The 18592-nt window shown below is 37.0% G+C and overlaps 1 protein-coding gene across 11 annotated transcripts in view; it reads right to left on the bottom strand.

The window, feature by feature from the left end:
- RAPGEF6 (Rap guanine nucleotide exchange factor 6) overlaps positions 1 to 18592 on the bottom strand; it is a 243169-nt gene that overhangs the window by 103049 nt on the left and 121528 nt on the right. The window contains exon 1 of one of the 11 annotated variants that reach the window (XM_021085412.1): positions 11247 to 11836. The exons of the other annotated variants lie outside the window; for them this stretch is intronic. Within the exon in view, the coding sequence (XP_020941071.1) occupies positions 11247 to 11300 (54 nt within the window). The 5' untranslated portion in view covers positions 11301 to 11836. Of the gene's footprint in view, positions 1 to 11246; positions 11837 to 18592 lie in introns of those variants that run through there. 11 annotated transcript variants of the gene reach the window in all.

The raw sequence follows: 18592 nt of genomic DNA on the forward strand, positions 1-18592 counted from the left end.
TGGGATATTTCATAGTAAGTTCAACAGTAAATAGATATGCACCTAATAGCACAGCTTCAAAATGTATTAGGCAGGCAAAAAAAAAAAAAAAAAAAAAAAAAAGCAACAATAAAAGAACTAGATCAATCTATAATTATGCCACAAAAATTGTTACCACAGATCTCTCAGTGACAGAACAAGGACAATAAAAAAAATAAGACCCAGAAGATATGCACATAATTAACAAACGTAACCTAAAGTGTATATACACAGAACACTGCTAACCAAAAACTACATATATTCTTTTAGGGTGCCTACATAAACATTTATAAAAGTGAAAATAAGGTAGGCCTCAACAAAATTCAAAAGGTTGAAATTATACAGAGACTACCTTATGATCATGGTGCAAAAAAGGTAAAAGTTAGTTAACAAAAAACTAACAAGAAAATTATTATGTAATGGAAAATTATAAAACAAGCGCAGAGGTCAAAGAAATCACACTGGAAATGAGAAAATATCTAACCAAAATAAAAACTAAAATGCTATATATCAGAAACTGTAGAATAAGTAAACCCACACTTAGAAGCCATTTTATAGCTCTATTATGAGTGCTAAAAAGGGCAGGAGAAAATCAGAGCTATCAATAACCAGTTTCCTTAGTACAGGAGATAGGACTATGTTTCAGCTCAAAGACCTTCCTCCCACTTGGTTTCCATTGTTCAGCTATAAAGAAAAATACCTCATCTAGGAATGAAGTAGATAAAAAGGCAAAGACTGAATATAGTTTTAAAATGACAAATGTCTGCTTGGGGTGTTGGGATGGTGAAGATATTCTATATTCCAAGATTCCTACAGTGGTAAGACCAAAGATAACAAGGACATCCATAAAAGCAACACATTGGAGTTCCCACTGTGGCTCAGAGGTTAGGAACCCGATATAGTATCCATGAGGATGCAGGTTTTCCCTGGCCTCGCTCAGTGGGTTAAGAATCTGGTGCTGCTGCAAGCTGCGGCATAGGTCACAAATGCGGCTCAGATCCCACATTGCAGTGGCTATGGTGTAGGCTGGTAGCTGGAGCTCTGATTCAACCCCTAGCCTGGGAACTTCCATATGCCACAGGAGCAGCAGTAAAAACGGGGGGAAAAACAAAAAAAAGTAACACACTGAACCAAAGCCAGAAGAGCAAGGCAACAAATTGGCTTGGTAATGACATTTATGTACTGAGTGATCTTCATCCTTATTAGACCCTAATTGGCAAGCATTATTATCATCCCTACCTTACTGATGAGGAAATGAGGCAATCAGATTAAGCAACTTGCCCCAGATCTCACACTCAGGTAAGCAGTGCAGTTGGAATTCGAACCCAGGTCTAATTCTAATAATCACTACTATATTCTACATTATGTCAGGAACTCTGCTGGTAACATAAAGATGAAAGCAGACGGGTTACTCCTTCAAGGAGGTCAATCTAATAGTGGGTAGTAGACACAAATTAATAAGTATATAGAGATGTGTTCTAAGTCATGAAAAAAACTTAGATCTTCACATAGGAAATCCTTCAACCTCTTTATCTGATGGGAATAATGATGATGCTGATTGACGCTAACATTTGTGCTCATTACATTTACCAAGTACATGAATTATAGCAAATATATCGTTCTACATGCTTTTTGCATAGATGATCTAATTTGAATAAGGGATACCACAAATTCAAGACTAGTGAGTTAAATAAGAACGACAGATGTCATGAAGGCTGAGGTAGGACTAATGCTTATCAGTGCTAGAGCTGCTTCTCTAATTAAATAAATTATTAGAGGGAGTTCCCATCGTGGCTCAGAGGAAACAAATCTGACTAGCAACGACAAGGACGCAGGTTTGATCCCTGGCCTCACTCAGTGGGTTAAGGATCCAGTGTTGTGGTGAGCTGTGGTGTAGGTCGCAGATGCAGCTTGGATCTGACGTTGCTGTGGCTGTGGCACAGAAGGAAGGCTGCAGCTCCAATTTGACCCCTAGCCTGGGAACTCCCATATGCCACAGTGCGGCCCTAAAAAGACAAAAATAAATGAACAGGTAGACACTATTTATAGATTAGGAAACCAGCACCCAGGGAAGTTATAAAGGTTGCCCATGGTTACATAGCTAGGAGGCAGGGGCTTCCAAAATCTGCAACTCTGCCTGCTGGACTATATGTCTGCTGTTCTTTCCTACTAAGTTGCTTCCTAATAGTAACCCAGCAGTTACTGTTCTCTTTATAACAAAGAAAACAAAACGGAAAAAGTTTTCCTCTGATAGGAATACTTGATTTCTTAAACCTTCTCCACTGTCTCTCAGGTTATCTCCTTTTTCTTTGGCTGACCTTAGCCAAGACTTAGTAGATGACCTTTCATTAGCAACCTCAATTCACTTACACCACCATCTTCCAGAGCACCAGGTCTGACGAAATTGCCTATTTTCCACACGCATTTCCTATACCTGAACTTCTGAGCTCTGCGAGAGCTCATCAGTCCATGAAGACTAGTGTCAAAGTTTTCTTTGGAGGCTAGGAAGATTCCTTACCTAACAGCCTGAATAGAGAAAGACAAAGATTATAAAAATACAAAGCTGGGTAAAGACTATGTGTACATATATGAGGGAAAGAGATGTATTTAAGAGAGGCCAGAGGTAGAATATAATAAAAAATGTAGTTAGGTGTTCTGAAATTGACTCCAATAGGCCACAGAAAACTACTATAGGTTTCTGGGAAGGGCAGTGACAAAAGATTTACACTGTATGTCTTAGACGGGCTTAAACTAGAAAAGTGTCTATTTTGCTGGCTCAAAGTTCTTCGTAGTTTCAGACAACTCTTTGGGGCAACTGTCTCATGTGCAGAGACTCAGATATCCAGGCTGCTTTGGTCTCCTGACTCTGCCATCTTAACATGGGGTCACTTAAGTAACAGCCATAGAAGAAACAGCTGGAAGAGACTGCAAAACATCGCCAGCAACCAGGGAAATAAAGATTAATGCAAATAATTTTCCCCATCAGACTGGCAAAAAGAAAATTTGATAATACAAAATATGGGCAAGGCAATAGAGGAAAACAATATTCTTATAAATTGTTAATGTGAGTTATGAATTGATATAGCCACTCTGGAGAGTCATTTGGGAAGTAGTCACTTTGAGGGAGAAAATGTTATAACCTTATGATTCAACAGTTCCTCTTTGGGTACCAACCCTAAAGAAGCATACAGGTGTACAAGGAGGAATGGACAAAGACATTCATTACAAAGAGCATTTGTACTAAAGATAAAAATTGCAGGAAGAAAAGCCAAATTGTCATACAACTCGTTATGGAATAGAACGTAATAGTTCAAGGTACGAGATAGATGAGTATTTCAAACCTGCGTAGCTCTCCCAGATGTACTGACTGAAAAAGCAAGTTCCATGATAAATACAAAAGATACATTTTTTTTTTTTGCCTTTTTAAAAAAATTTTTAGGGCTTCACCTGCAGCATATGCAAATTCCCAGGCTGGGGTTGAATCAGACCTACAGCTGCTGGCCTACACACCACAGCCACAGCAACATGGAATCCAAGCTGCATCTGAGACCTACAAAACAGCTCATGGCAATGCCGGATCCTTAACCCACTGAGCAAGGCCAGGGGTGGAACCCACATCTTCATGGATATTAGTCGGGTTTGTTACCACTTAGTGACAACGGGAACTCTTGACTCATTTTTCAAAGCTTAAAAATATTATATATTGGAGTTCCCATCGTGGCTCAGTGGTTAACGAATCCGACTGGGAACCATGAGGTTGTGGGTTCGATCCCTGCCCTTGCTCAGTGGGTTAAGGATCCGGCGTTGCCGTGAGCTGTGGTGTAGGCTGCAGACGTGGCTCAGATCCCTCATTGCTGTGGCTGTGGTGTAGGCCGGCGGCTACAGCTCTGATTGGACCCCTAGCCTGGGAACCTCCATATGTCGCAAAAGCGGCCCTAGAAATGCCAAAAAAGACCAAAAAAAAAAAATAATTATGTATTTTCACAATATATACTTATCTAGGTTTGGGAAGGGAAATTTGGAGGAATACATACTAGATAATCAATAGCAGCACTCTACAGCAAAGGTGAAAGATTGGGGCTGGTGGTCCTAAAGGAATTTTAGTTTATTTGCAATATTTACCTGAAATGTTATACTTTTGGGTAGAGAAATAATTCCTCTATTATTTCAAAAAATAAACTATTTGAAAATTTTCAAAACTGAAAGCAAATACATCAATGAGAGAGCAGTTTTCTCCTACCTTACCATTTGAGTGGCCACAAACACTGGAATGTGCTGAGATTCTGTAACCCTTGGCAACTATAAGGTTGCTATATACACAGTATACATTCTTTTTATAATGATGAAGATATTAAGATCAAAGGATGAGTTATTAGAGTACCTTGGGAGAACATGACAAATATTGATATACTCGATAAATAAAGTAGGCTGAGAATAAATTTAAAAAAAAATTTTTAATGGCACTCCCACAGCATATGGAAGTTCCAGGGCCCAGGACTGAATCTGAGCCACAGCTGTGGCAATGTCCGAAACCTGCACCTCTGCAGCAACCCAAGCCACTGTAGTCAGATTCTTTATCTACTGTGCCATGGTGGAAACTCCACAGAGTAGAAAGTAGTATAAGTTAGAAAATAACGAAAGCTCCCAAGATAAGGACCAGTGTGGAAGGCTGAGAAATGAATGGGAAGTGAAGTACTTCTACGTTTTCATTCCACTCCATTGAATGCAGCACTCACACTCTTCACATTCCTATTACAAATACATACAGTGGGAGTTCCCATCGTGGCGCAGTGGTTAATGAATCCGACTAGAAACCATGAGGTTGCGGGTTCGGTCCCTGCCCTTACTCAGTGGGTTAAGGATCCGGCGTTGCCGTGAGCTGTGGTGTAGGTTGCAGACGCGGCTTAGATCCCGCGTTGCTGTGGCTCTGGCGTAGGCCAGTGGCTACAGCTCCGATTCAACCCCTAGCCTGGGAACCTCTATATGTCGCGGGAGCGGCCCAAGAAATAGCAACAACAACAACAATAAAAAAAAAAGACAAAAAGACAAAAAAAAACCAAATACATACAGTGTACATAAATAGTTAAATATTTGTATTTCACTTTTACTACCTAAGAAGGCCTAGCATAGGGATGTCTACCCCATATATATAATACCTGATCATCAAGTATTTACAGAGTAATTGAGTGAATATTTGACTTATGAATACTGTCACTGCTGTTCAGAGGTTTCCATGGATATGTGAACAGATGAAGCTTTAGCACAGACACATTCAGTATTTCAGGATGAGTAGCACTTCCTACACTGTATATACACTGGAATATATTTCTGGAGTAAAACTCATGGATATATTGAGGGGGAAAAAAAGGGTTCAGGGGCTGAATTAGTGAACAAATGGTATTATCCTATATACCCCCTTAGCTCTTACAGCAAACATAAGCATATTTATGGAGGATCCAAGAAGTCCCACAATAAAGAAATCTATTGCATCCAGCATTCTAAAAACTTTATTTTTTTCCCACTACTCTTATTAACATCTTGTTGACATAAGAAATAATGCTTTGGGACAATCCCATCCATCTATCCAAGAAATAGGGCAATTAGTTTTGAGGGAGCAGTGGCAGAGACTCATTTGAATCTAGACTGGCATGACTGCAGGCATATAGTGCCTAAGTGTAATATTACACAAATGTTCAAGATTCTACTTCATAATTAAAAACTTAGCCTTCAAGAATAACCTGCTATCGGAGTTCCCATTGTGGAGGAGTGGTTAACAAATCCAACTAGGAACCATGAGGTTGCGGGTTCGATTCCTGCCCTTGCTCAGTGAGCTAAGGATCCGGCGTTGCCGTGAGCTGTAGTGTAGGTCGCAGACGCGGCTTGGATCCCGAGTTGTTTTGACTCTGGCATAGGCTGGCAGCTACAGCTCCAATTAGACCCCTAGCCTGGGAACCTCTATATGTCGCGGGAGCGGCCCAAGAAATGGCAAAAAGACCAAAAAAAAAAAAAAAAAAGAATAACCTGCTATGGAGTTCCCATCGTGGCTCAGTGGAAACAAATCCGACTAGGAACCATGAGGTTGCAGGTTTGATCCCTGGCTTCACTCAGTGGGTTAAGGATCTGGAGTTGCCATGAGCTGTGGTGTGGGTTGCAGATACGGCTCGGATCTGGCATTGCTGTGGCATAGGCTGGTGGCTACAGCTCCAATTAGACCCATAGCCTGGGAACCTCTATGTGCCGCAGGTGCGGCCCTAAAAAACAAACAAACAAACAAAAAAAAAAACAAAAAAACAAAAAAAGAATAACCTGCTATAACCAGGAATGACAGTAAGGAAATGCACCCTTTAATATAAAGAAATTTTTTGCCCCTCACAGTTGACACCCAAGCATTATTTCATTTAAAAGAAGGGCATTTACATGGCTTTATGAGTATGAAGTAATATTTACTATTACCCCTAAAAATGATATTTAAAAACTACGCAATTCCCCAACAGAACAGAATTCTTCAAAAGATCACTATTAAATTCCAAACTGCACTGTCAGAACTTTCTTTTTAAAGCATGGCTACCTGATACAAAAGAACTATGACTATCTAGAAATCAGGTATCCATTAACCTCAAAACTGTCAAGGAATAAAGATGATTCTTGAGCACATCAAAAAGTCTCTAAGTTCCTGTGTGATACTTACAGGAAGACACTTCAAAACTATATACTCATTTATTGTAAATATAAATAAATTTCTAACAAACTTGGTGGTAGGTCTATTTTCCACTCACTGAATGAAGAACATCTAATATACACCTGACACTAGTCATAGCAGTGATAAAAATCACGAGTTTGGCAAGATTAAAAGAAGAAAACAACTTAGAAAGATCTCATTCTCACTGGGGGTAGAGAGTGAGAATGTACTAAATGTACTAAAGATCCTGAACAAGACCCAGAACTGCAATGTCCAACCTGGCAACCCTAACCACACATGGCTACTGAACACTTTAAGTATGGCCAGTCAAATTGAGACATGCTCTAAGTATAAAACACAACTTTGGATTCAGAAAAAAAAGGTAAGTATCTCATTAACAATTACATTATTTTTACTTCATATTAAAAAAGCGTACTGTACACATTATTACAATTGCATATGTAATTCACATTATATTTCTGTTGAACAATATTAGGCCAGAGACTTGAATAAGCATAATGCATTCAGGAAACAGTAAGCAAACCAGTTTAGCTCAAGTAGGAATGTATATAGGAATAGGTAAGAGATGAAGGGCCAGAGAAAGCATTTTGGGTTGCTCAGATTTCCCATACTAGAAAAGAGCTACTGCAAAGTTTTAAGCAGAAAAATGACTAGAAGGGAGCTCCCTGGTGATACAGTGGGTTAAGGACCTGGCACTGTCACTGAAGTGGCTCAAGGTGCAGTTGTGGTGTGGGTTCAATCCCTGGCCCAGCAACTTCTATGTGTCCTGACTGCACCCCGCCCCCCTGCCACCCCAACAAAAAAAAAAAAAAAAAAAAGAAAGAAAGAAAAAAGAAAAATATGTTTTAAAAACACATTATTCTGGGAGTTCCCGTCATGGCACAGTGGAAATGAGTCCAACTAGGAACCATGAGGTTGCGGGTTCAATCCCTGGCCTCGCTCAGCGGGTTAAGGATCTGGCGCTGCCATGAGCTATGGTGTAGGTCGCAGATGCGGCTCCGATCTGGCGTTGCTGTGGCTCTGGAGCAGGCTGGCGGCTACAGCTCTGATTAGATCCCTAGCCTGGGAACCTCCATATGCCATGGGTGCAGACCTAAAAAATCAAAATAAAATAAAACACATTACTCTGGAAACACAGAGGATGAAATGGGAAGAAAATCAAACATATGAGAGACAGGAAACATTAGCTAAGATACAAGATGGAGGACTTCTGAAATTAAGAACAAGCCACCACAATTATAAAGTAGCTTATAGGACTAGACAGAGTAACATAACAAAAAAGCGTCAGCTGGCAGTGAAAGAGAGAGCTAAAAAATACATCCTCAGGCTTCAAAAGTAGTCTGGAGCCTGCTTTATGGAGATGGTCTAAATTTCTCAAAAGCCCTAAAGGAACTAACTATATCTAATCATAACAGCCTTGGGCACATACGCCAGTACGATGCCTGAAATTATAGGAGAAACATGCATTCCTAACTCATTTTTATTGAAAGATGAGGATTCGGGGGACATTTTAAAATAACTCAATAAATAGATTTTCAACTCTAAGACACATATTTCTCACTACTTTAATGTTTTTTAAACCACAGAGCAGTGTTCAATCAATATTTACACTTAACAATGGATTTATTAAAAATGCAAATGAACTGTTGAGAAAATAGATCAGTTTAAGAGCGCCTGGCAAGTATGAGGACATGCAAGGAAACCCAAGTAGTGGAGTAAACAAGGAGGCGTGTAGGGGAAGAGGTGAGATCACACACTGTCTGGCAAGTCCTGGTTGACTTTTACGCTGAAGGAAGATCTCAAGGAGGAGGTAGTGATCAATTGTGTCAAATGCTGCAGATTTGTAAAGTAAGGAAAGGGTCAGGAAACGACCTACAGATTTAGCTGAGTGTAAAAGTGAGAATGAAAGCACTTCCTAGACCACTGACTGCAGGAGCACCAGAAAAACAGAATGGATGCCAAAGGAGTAATGCCTCTCTCTAGTAAAAGTCACCTGGGCCAAGCAACTTTAACAGACCAGGAAGGTGAGCTCTCAACGAAGAATCAATCAGGAAAAGTCAATCTGCTGAAAGAAAACAACAACAAAAAAACCTCAACTAAGAGAAAAAGCTAAACTTGAAGAAAGAGCTAATAAGATAATCAGGAAAAAGAACGGCATCCATAGAATGAAAACAAGTTATTAAACAAGTGTGGTTAGGAAAAAGCATCAACTTAAGAGATTTTATAAATGAATAACATAATAATTAAGTTTACATATTTAAAAGATAAAGAGCAGGACAGCAATTGGTCACAAAGGGAAAATGAGTTAATGAGGCAGAATATCAAACCGGGAATGCACAGAGTGAGAAAAAAGTATGAAATAAGTGCTGAGAGACATTATAGACAGATCCAGAGATCCAACATCTGGAGTAACAAGAGAAAAAGAACTGGTAGATTTCAAAAAATTAGAAATTTTCCACAACTGAAGACAAATGGGAATCTTTAGCTTGAGAAAGACTTCCAAGTACCAAAAAGAGGAAACAAAACAAAAAATTAGGTAATCCATGGTAAAAACTTACATCATCAAGGATAAGAATAAAACAAAACAAAGAAAAAACACAACAACCAATAAGAAGAAAAGCAGATGACTTAAAGGAGTAAGAGTTTCAAGGATCCCAGACTTCTCACCGCCATTGCTGGATGCCAGAAGACATCCAGCACTTTTCAAAATGCTAAAGGGAAAAAGAATTGCTTTGTTATTTTATATACAACTAAACAATTATTTGAAGGGTAAATACAAAGGAAAGCATTTTGAACATACTATTAGAACTAATTATTTTATCAGTGAAAACAAATCAACTCAGAAGTTATGAATCCAAGTAGAAGAATGGGCAAAATACATAAATTAATAAATAAAACCAATAAAATGTACTATAAAACCAAAAGTAGTCAAGTGTAAAAACTAATTACAAGTTTAATGTGTTCAATCACAATCCAGAGTTAAAATTCTATCCACAGTAACATAAGAGTTGGGGAGAGGAGGAGGAGACATGTTCTCTATCATAAATACTTAATTTACAGAGTAAAATAGCAAGCATAAAACCCTGTTCAGATAATATTTGCTGTCATTTAATGAAAATTTACAATCTGATCTTTAAAATCCTCTTGGCTCTTCTATACTTGTTGAATCTCAAATAGAAATTTGGTTATCAATACCCCCAAAGGCTATTTTTGGGGGTGGTACTCTAAAGAACAACTATACCTCATTCTTTTGTCTGAATCTTTTTCACCTGGTTTCATCCATTTCCCTTCTACATGTTGTTTTAAATCTTACTGCCAAGCATCAGCAATGCATGGACCCCACAGGTGGCATCTGCACGAAAGACATGGATGATCATCCATGCCTTACCAGATAATAAGACAAATGAAGGGTGTACCTGGGCTTCTTTTCATTTTTTTACAATTCAATCAGCTGTTGGCCAAATGGACAATAAATTTAAATGTCCTTCTAGAAGCTGTCTTTAAGAAAGATATCCAATGAGCTATCTTTCAGAGAAAACAGTACACCATGATGCTATCATAGTATTTCTTCCTTAGTCACCATCAACAGGACAACCTTTAAACAAAGACATGGTTTCAAATCATCCTAAGAAATGCTTCTATCATGCCTGTCTCTATTCAACAGAAATCTTAACATTGTCAATGCTACAGTTAAAGTGTTTACTAAGACACTTAGTTTTATAAAGTAAAACCAAAAATTCATACTTTTCTGGTTTTGTTTTGAAAATTACAAAACAGGAAAGATAACCTGATGGGCATAAAATTTCCAGATCTATATAAATAACCACTCTCGACAATACAATTTACACTGTACACTTTCCTAAAACCTAGCACATTCTGCTGTGTAGCATTTTGCTTTGTCAGTTAACATATTTTGCTTTAAAATGACAAGAGATTATCTTGAACAATCTCAAGATACTAAAGGTTCACTTAGTACTATTTTGAAAATAATTAAGAACATTACTAAATATTTTCATAAAATTACTTTTCATAATGAATATTTTCTTCATATTACTTCACTGCTTAAGAATTATTACCCAGCCTCTATAAAATAATATAATTCAATAATTTGATAGCACCGCATCAGTGAAAAGTATTGTATAACATACTATAGATTAGACTAGCATATCCAAAAACTTCAACCATTTAAGAAAATGAAGAAACACAATACATTCAAGTTAGAGTATGATCACAGAAAGGTACAGAAATAGGCACAAATGATTCAGTCTGAAAACAGTACACTACAAATGTACCGCATTTTAAGTCTATAGATTTAAGTATTTTTCATATCCTCTTAGAGGTACATTATAATATTTTATAGATTCCTTCAAACTGAAAAACAAAATGGCCATAAGATTGATCTTTTCAGATTGCTCTGTAGTTCCCATTTTTACATTTTACGAAATAGTACAACAAAGCTCATTTACAGTTTAAAATAGGTAATGGCTTGATTACATCAATCTCAAAGAAAATAATAACTATTACTTACTTTGGAGGCCCATGGCTGAAGACAATTGGCATAACAGCGAACAAGAAAAGCCATTTCCTGAGCTGGAAAGGCTAGCTTCCTTTTCAAACCAGAACCACACCGATGAGTATGCTAACAAAATTCTGTTAAGTTTCTTTTTTACAAATCATACACCATTTGCAGTGTAAATTGCAGTGTAAAGACAGCTTCTCCAAATCCCTTTCAAACTGAAATCAGGAGCTTTCAGTAGCTTAGAATTTAGCTTCTAAATAACTGGAACAGTTTTCATCAGAATGTTCACTTTTAACAAGCAAATCACAGTAAATCAAGATGTTTACATTTCTGGCTCAGAACAGAGAGACATACACATGCTTCCTCAGGCAACTGGCACAGACATGCAGTGGGAGCACAAGAGTTAATACTGTATCAATCAAGGCAAATAAGGCAACATGCACCAAATCTGTTTTCCTTGAATCTGAGAAACCTTTCCTCTTTGTAATACAGCTTTGTCTTTTCTTCAACTTAATTTCATTCTGTAGAGCAAGCACTGCAGTAATTCTTCTGCATCGGAAGCAAACCAGAGCACTGTATCCTTAAGACGAAAGTTTCTTCTTTGTATTGTTAACCACCACAGGTTTAAAAAAAAAAAAAAAAAAAAAATCAACCATTGAGCAAATGGTAGTTAGAAGATATATGCTCTAACAGGTTTGTCCTGTAGAATGCCTGAGGATCTCCAAAATTAGATTTTTTTCTTTTCACATGCACTATTTACAGCTCTGCAGCACTGCTTCTTGCTCTAATGCATCAGTAAGACAGTACTGTTGATCTGAGTCTGGCTTTTCTGGTTGAAAATTTATATATGATATGGTACAAAAACACTACATCTTCTGCTAAAAGCAAGAAGTGTTAGTGTCTTAATTCCTACTGTCCTTGCCTGTTTCACAGAAGCTCCCTAAGGAGAAGCTCCTATTGATTCTATGCTCTGCAGTAAGATGAAATATCTAATAAGAAGGAAAGAGAGTGGGAGGAGAATAGAGCTAAAAGGATGACATCACCTGTATAGAAAGCCTTCAGAAACTGCATTAGATCAATTGGCTACTGTATCTGCAGATGTAGCCCAAAGAGCAATTTATTGAAAACACACACACACACACACACACACCCTTCCATGAGACATATCATTAAGCTAAATTCTCTAAGAAAAAAAAATTGGCTCGAGCATCTATTTCAGTTTTAAAAATCCAATTTCATTTTTAGTTCTGTGTACTGATACACAGCTTTATTTGGGAAGCCATATTCCCTAATATTAATATTCAAATTTAACACAGTATTGTCCTCCCTAAGGAAAATAATTAGCTCTGGTAAGACACTCTTTCATTGCAGCAGGCAGCCTAGTTCTCAGATATCACATACGTACTCCTAACACTAATAACTCAGGGATTTCTGCTTGAGAAACTTCCTATTGATAAACAACTATTCTGAAAGGTATAACCTTCAAGACCACTCTAAATTAACATTAAAAATATCAAAACTGGTACTAAGATTTGTATTAAACAGTAAATTTAAATGGAAACAACAGAATTTCATTTTGCAAAGGAAAAATGAAAAAAAATTACAGGCAGAACAGCTAGCTAGCAGCATGTACCAACTCTCCTGAGGATGAATAATCTATACAATATGGTACTTTCCTACAGCCCAGTGCTAAATTCCTAGAAAGAGACGGGAAGCAAGTAAAACTTAGAATGAGAAAATAAAATGATTCAACCTGCTTTCAAATTGAACTTGGACTAAAAGGAAATGTCATTTTTCTATAAAAATTTTAGGGAAAAAAAAAAAATTCCTGCCACACCCTCTCCAACCTGAAAAAGCAATTCCTCTGGGTACCCACCCTTATTCTTCAAGATTCTGCCACAAGGCATCTAAGGCAGATACACCCATAAAGAGTCTGCAATAAATTATAAGTTGTAATGGTGCCTCCCAATGGCCAAAGTAAGACATAGCTTTCAATGGTAAAATACAGAATAGCCCTCCAGGCAGCAAAATTAGGAGAATAACATCAATGAATAAATCAAAGTAATAGAACTATCTTGCTTTTTTCACCTACCACCATTCTGAGGGGAAGAGGTGTACAATAAGAGGAGAAAATCACCTGAGAGATAAGTGTTATTATGAAAGACTCTACTATCAAGGAGATAAACGTTTTATTATTGGCCAAAAACAAACAAATAAGCAAACAGAGTTCTTCAATACCCTTGGGCAAAGTATAGGCACTTTCTGAACAAACTATGCCACCAATCTGAATTATGCTGCTACTTGTAAGACCAGAATTAACTTCAATAAACTAAGCATTATACTGAACAAAGACAAGTCATACTTCCACAATGAGTGATCATTTATAAAACTGGGTTTCCATAAAACTTAAGAATTACTTGTTTTCTGAAAAAAAATCAAAATAATATACAAAATATATTTGAATATAAAATTAAATCTAACAAATAAACATTACTCTAGTTTTCTAAACCTAAAATACGGAAAATATGCACAGGTTAATTTTCAAGCACCAATGTGTTTTTTCCAATAGGTTGGAAATTCAACAAAATGTTAAGCATTCAAGAATAAATCAACTAAAATCTAATTTTAACACCATTATTAAAAACAGAAAAATGATAGTAGTCACCTAGTACGTAAATGAAACCAAACATTTCTAAAGATAAATTTCTAAAAGACAAAGCATTTTATTCAAACATTAAAATGACTGAGGAACATTTCAGCTTCAATACAATAATTATATTCATGTCTAGTTCCAACAGGATAAATTACAACCAAATCAAAAAGCAAAATCCTAAAGGGCACCTTTCCCCCTTTTTATAAATCATGCTGATAGCACACAAAGAAGGACTTCAAGCTGAGCAAGGGAGACAGCCATCTCTTAGCTGCTACAAAAAAACACTCTGCCCTGTGTATGAAATGTAATCCACATATGTTAGAACTACTGTGGTAAACACCAGCTCAATAAAGGAACAACCCTCTTTTCCTTTAGTTTGGCCTGGAAATGACAATGACATCATTTTTCCCTTGTTCTACCAGTTATCTCACAGAAACTGCCATTCTAGGGAATCTGTATGGTGAGCCCACCATGCCAGATCTCCCTCTGCAACAATACCATGAAGGAAACAAACAGACCAAATTCTACATTCACGTGAACCCCTCACCACTCTGATGACATATACTATTCCACGCTGTTTCTTCAGAAATAGTGACTTACTCTCTTAATCACCGAAAATATGAACATCTTCTGAAAAGTCAACAATTTATCAATTAACTAAAATATATAATTAGGTGAATAAATGATTTTTTACTTCTATTACTTTTAAAATTGTATTATGATCTCATTCCATTACCTCACCATGTAAATGAAGTAACTGCAGCAAAGGAGAATGTCCTGATCTATGCATTGTCTAGGAATCATCACCACAGGATAGCCATTTAAGAATACATTTCCCCTGCATATGAAATGACATCATGTCAAGCCACACTGATGAAATCTTTCGTTTTAAAAAGGTCTTTCAAACTACTACCAAGTAAAGCAATCACATATGCTGGCTTTGCAAAGCTTCAAATCATTATAAAATAGTTTTATAAAGATGTAAATGCTATGTAGTAATTATTTATGTATTTATAAATTATATGAACTGTATAAACTAATATAAAATATACTAACTTGTATAAACTATTTCTCAACAAATATACAAAGCAGAATATTTGAAAGCATATTGTATATAAAGTCACACATGAGGTTCTAATAGCTACTGAACTATAAATATAACTTTTATTTCAATAGGTAACAACACTGAAAAGGAGGGGGAAAAAGATCATCATAAAGTAAGCTATCAGAGGATTTACATTCTAGATATTATGTAACAAAACAGGTTTATAGTAATCTCAGGCACAGTCATACAGTTTACTCCCCAAGTGCACAATGAAATACTGTAATCCCAATTTAGAGAAGTCAAACTTAAAAGGATGTGAGGAACAAAAGAAAAGTTACGTAGTTTTATAAAATAAAACAGGCCATTCATTTCCGTACTTTAGTTGTAAGCATTTGGTCTTTAAAATATAAACTGTTAAAATGTAGATATATATAACAAAAATCTTTAATCCTCGTGGAAAATGAATGAATATATGATACTGTACTGTAATGTCAGAGGTAACATACAAGTCCTTTTAAAGGATCATAGTAAGCTTTCCTATCCCCCATGCCTACCCCACCCCCATTTAACTCGAACATCTGAAATGAATCTTAGTAGTTAACAGACATGGTTAACTCTAATTACTGGTGCCCCTCAGGAATTCCTGCTTTTAAACTGCATCCTATGTATTTCTCGGCCTTTCTGAGGAAAGGAGAGCCACACCAACACTCTCCTCCTATTCTGTAAGAAACAGTGCACTATAGCAAACTATCATCTATGTCCACTAAATGATCAGCACTACACTGTTGAAAACCCTGTCAGAGCAATCAGTAGGACACATAGGCACTATGAAATACGACCCTTCCTTAGGGAGTGATGGAAAAGAAAAAGCAGAGAGGGAGAGGGAAGTCTTCATCATCAACCAAGGTGATGTAAGCTTCTATAATTAGAATCAGTGAAACCGAAGGAACAATAAAAAGCCACCACCATGCTTCTACTTTCCACTAGACTGTGTGGATTTATCAAGCATTTTTCACTCACACACACAAAAATACACTTTGCATATACAGTAATCAGTAAAGTATGTTACATATGATATGTAAAGTTAATGTAAAGTTTTAATATTATGTACTACATTTTTATAAGAACCAAGATCTTTACAGTAATTAAAATAGATACCTGCCATCTATATACAAAACATGACTAGAAAAAGAAATCTCACTAAAAAATTAAACTATTAAGAATATTTTCTCCATCTGGATTATATTAGAGATTGCCTTTATACTCTCTAATTTTAAATACTGCCATTTCCTAGTACTCTAAAAGCTAAACGCCAGTGTAGTTATTGAAGAGGTAACAAACCAAGCTAAAAAGCAGTAACAATCAGCATTCATCTGTTTGCAATGTCTGAGTAGTTATTCCCTTTCCTACAGGAATGCTCTAGAAAATCATCTTAGACCACTGACCTATACATTAGCATCAGAGTTGCTTCAAACAATCTTCAAAAGAGCTTTCTTTATCAATTATCCTGTAAAGTGTTTCAGGATCCCTGGGCAGATTCATAGGAATCAACATCACCTTTAAGGGAGGGAGAATTGCCCCAGACAAGCAGAGGGGCATGCCCCTGCTCTCCTCCCAACACTCCTGAAGCTTATACAGAGTGAATGATAAAGACAATTTTTTAAAATGAGTACTTAGAAGTCAGCAATACTTATTTAAAAATAAGTTTCATATACCCTATGAATCAATCCTAATGAAAAAAAGTGTTTATTCATACAAATTGTAATAGAAAAATTGGACGCTATGAGAATACTTTGCTATAATATTAATATTAAAAGGAACTGTACAGCACAGGGAACTGTGTGATTGGGTCACTGTGCTGTAAAACGGACAGTGAAAAAACTCTGTAAATCAACTATACTTTAATAAAAAACAGTATGCTTCTCTCACAAAAAAATAATGTTCAGGAGTTCCCGTCGTGGCGCAGTGGTTGACGAATCCGACTAGGAACCATGAGGTTGCAGGTTCGGTCCCTGCCCTTGCTCAGTGGGTTAACGATCAGGCGTTGCCGTGAGCTGTGGTGTAGGTTGCAGACGCAGCTCGGATCCCGAGTTGCTGTGGCTCTGGCGTAGGCCGATGGCTACAGCTCCGATTCGACCCCTGGCCTGGGAACCTCCATATGCCGTGGGAGCGGGCCAAAGAAATAGCAAAAAGCCAAAAAAAATAAAATAAAATAATGTTCAAGGGAAATTTTAATTGCATGAGAAGTAGAAAGGCAGGATAAACAAATATCCAGCACTATCTAAATTAGTTAAAAAGATTCCAATGATTTAATCAAGATACACACATTTAAAAATCACGGCCACACTATTTCTGGTTTTGAGGATTACTGAAAATTTATTTCCTTAATATTTTCCTGTATTTTTCTACATTTCTACCATGAGTATTTTTTTTTCCACAAAAAAAAATTTTGTTTAAATATGCTCTGGCAGGTATTTGTCCTACTTATGACTACAATAACATGTCTTTGCTTTTTCTCTGTCCATCTGTAGACTCATGACTCTGTATCTAAGTACAAGAACCTTCTATTGAGAATTCTACATTACATCCCAGAAGATAAAAGAAAATTCTCCTAAGCGACACTAGACACCCATGAATAAAAAGAGAAAAATTTTCTGTTTTTAAGGTATAAAGCACCATGAAGAACATATCAGTCCAGAGCACATTGCTTTATGAATGTGGTGAGAGGACAAGCAATACCTAGAAGCTGATGATTCTCAGAGGTTTAGGTTCCAAATTTCTCAGCAGCAGTATGATCAACACTCACTGTCTTATACATAAATAACACTGACAAAGGCTCCAGAGACACAATCTTCTTTACTTTAGAAGTGATTCTGATAGAAGATTTTTTATTCACTCATTCTTTCATTCTACAAGTATTTACCAAACGCAAAATACAATTACAAACAATCAGGGAAGTTCCCTTGTGGCTCAAGGGGTTAAGCACCTGGAATTACTGCACCTGTTGCACAGGCTGCAACTGCAGTGCAGGTTCAATCCCTGGCCCAGGAACTCCCACATGCTGAGTGTATGGCAAAAACAAACAAACGAAAAAACCCAACAATCAGGATCCATCAAGTTCACATTGTTGACAGTTTCTTTATCAATCAGAGACTATGACTTTAGCAGTCTAAACTTGGAATTCTGATACTATCTGCAACAAGAATGTTTAATCCTCCCCCATTTTGACATGAATAAATGTTTAAATTATTTGCTCAGTGCTGCTCTGCTATGGTCTGAATGTTTATGTACCCTTCCTACTCCATATTCCTATGTTGAAATCTGATTTCCAAAATGATGGTATTAGGAGGTGGGGCCTTTGGGAGGTGATTAGGTTATGAGGGCTCTGAGACTGGGATTAGTGCCTTTATAAAAGATGCCTCAGAGAGCTTCCAACCCTGGTTCTACAATACGGACACAGCAAGAAGTTGGCAGTCCGGAGTTATAAGGGATATAGTTTCTAGTTCAATTCCCACACATGATGCAGGGATTGAGGGTCTTAAATATTCCTTAACACTGCAAATTAGTGCTTGAGATAGAAAAAACTCTGTATCATCTGATTCCTAGTTTAATGTCTATTCCATTACAGCAAACTAAATGATTGGCTCTTATAAACCT

Source organism: Sus scrofa, chromosome 2 (genome assembly GCF_000003025.6).
Source record: "Sus scrofa isolate TJ Tabasco breed Duroc chromosome 2, Sscrofa11.1, whole genome shotgun sequence".
NCBI lineage: Eukaryota > Metazoa > Chordata > Mammalia > Artiodactyla > Suidae > Sus > Sus scrofa.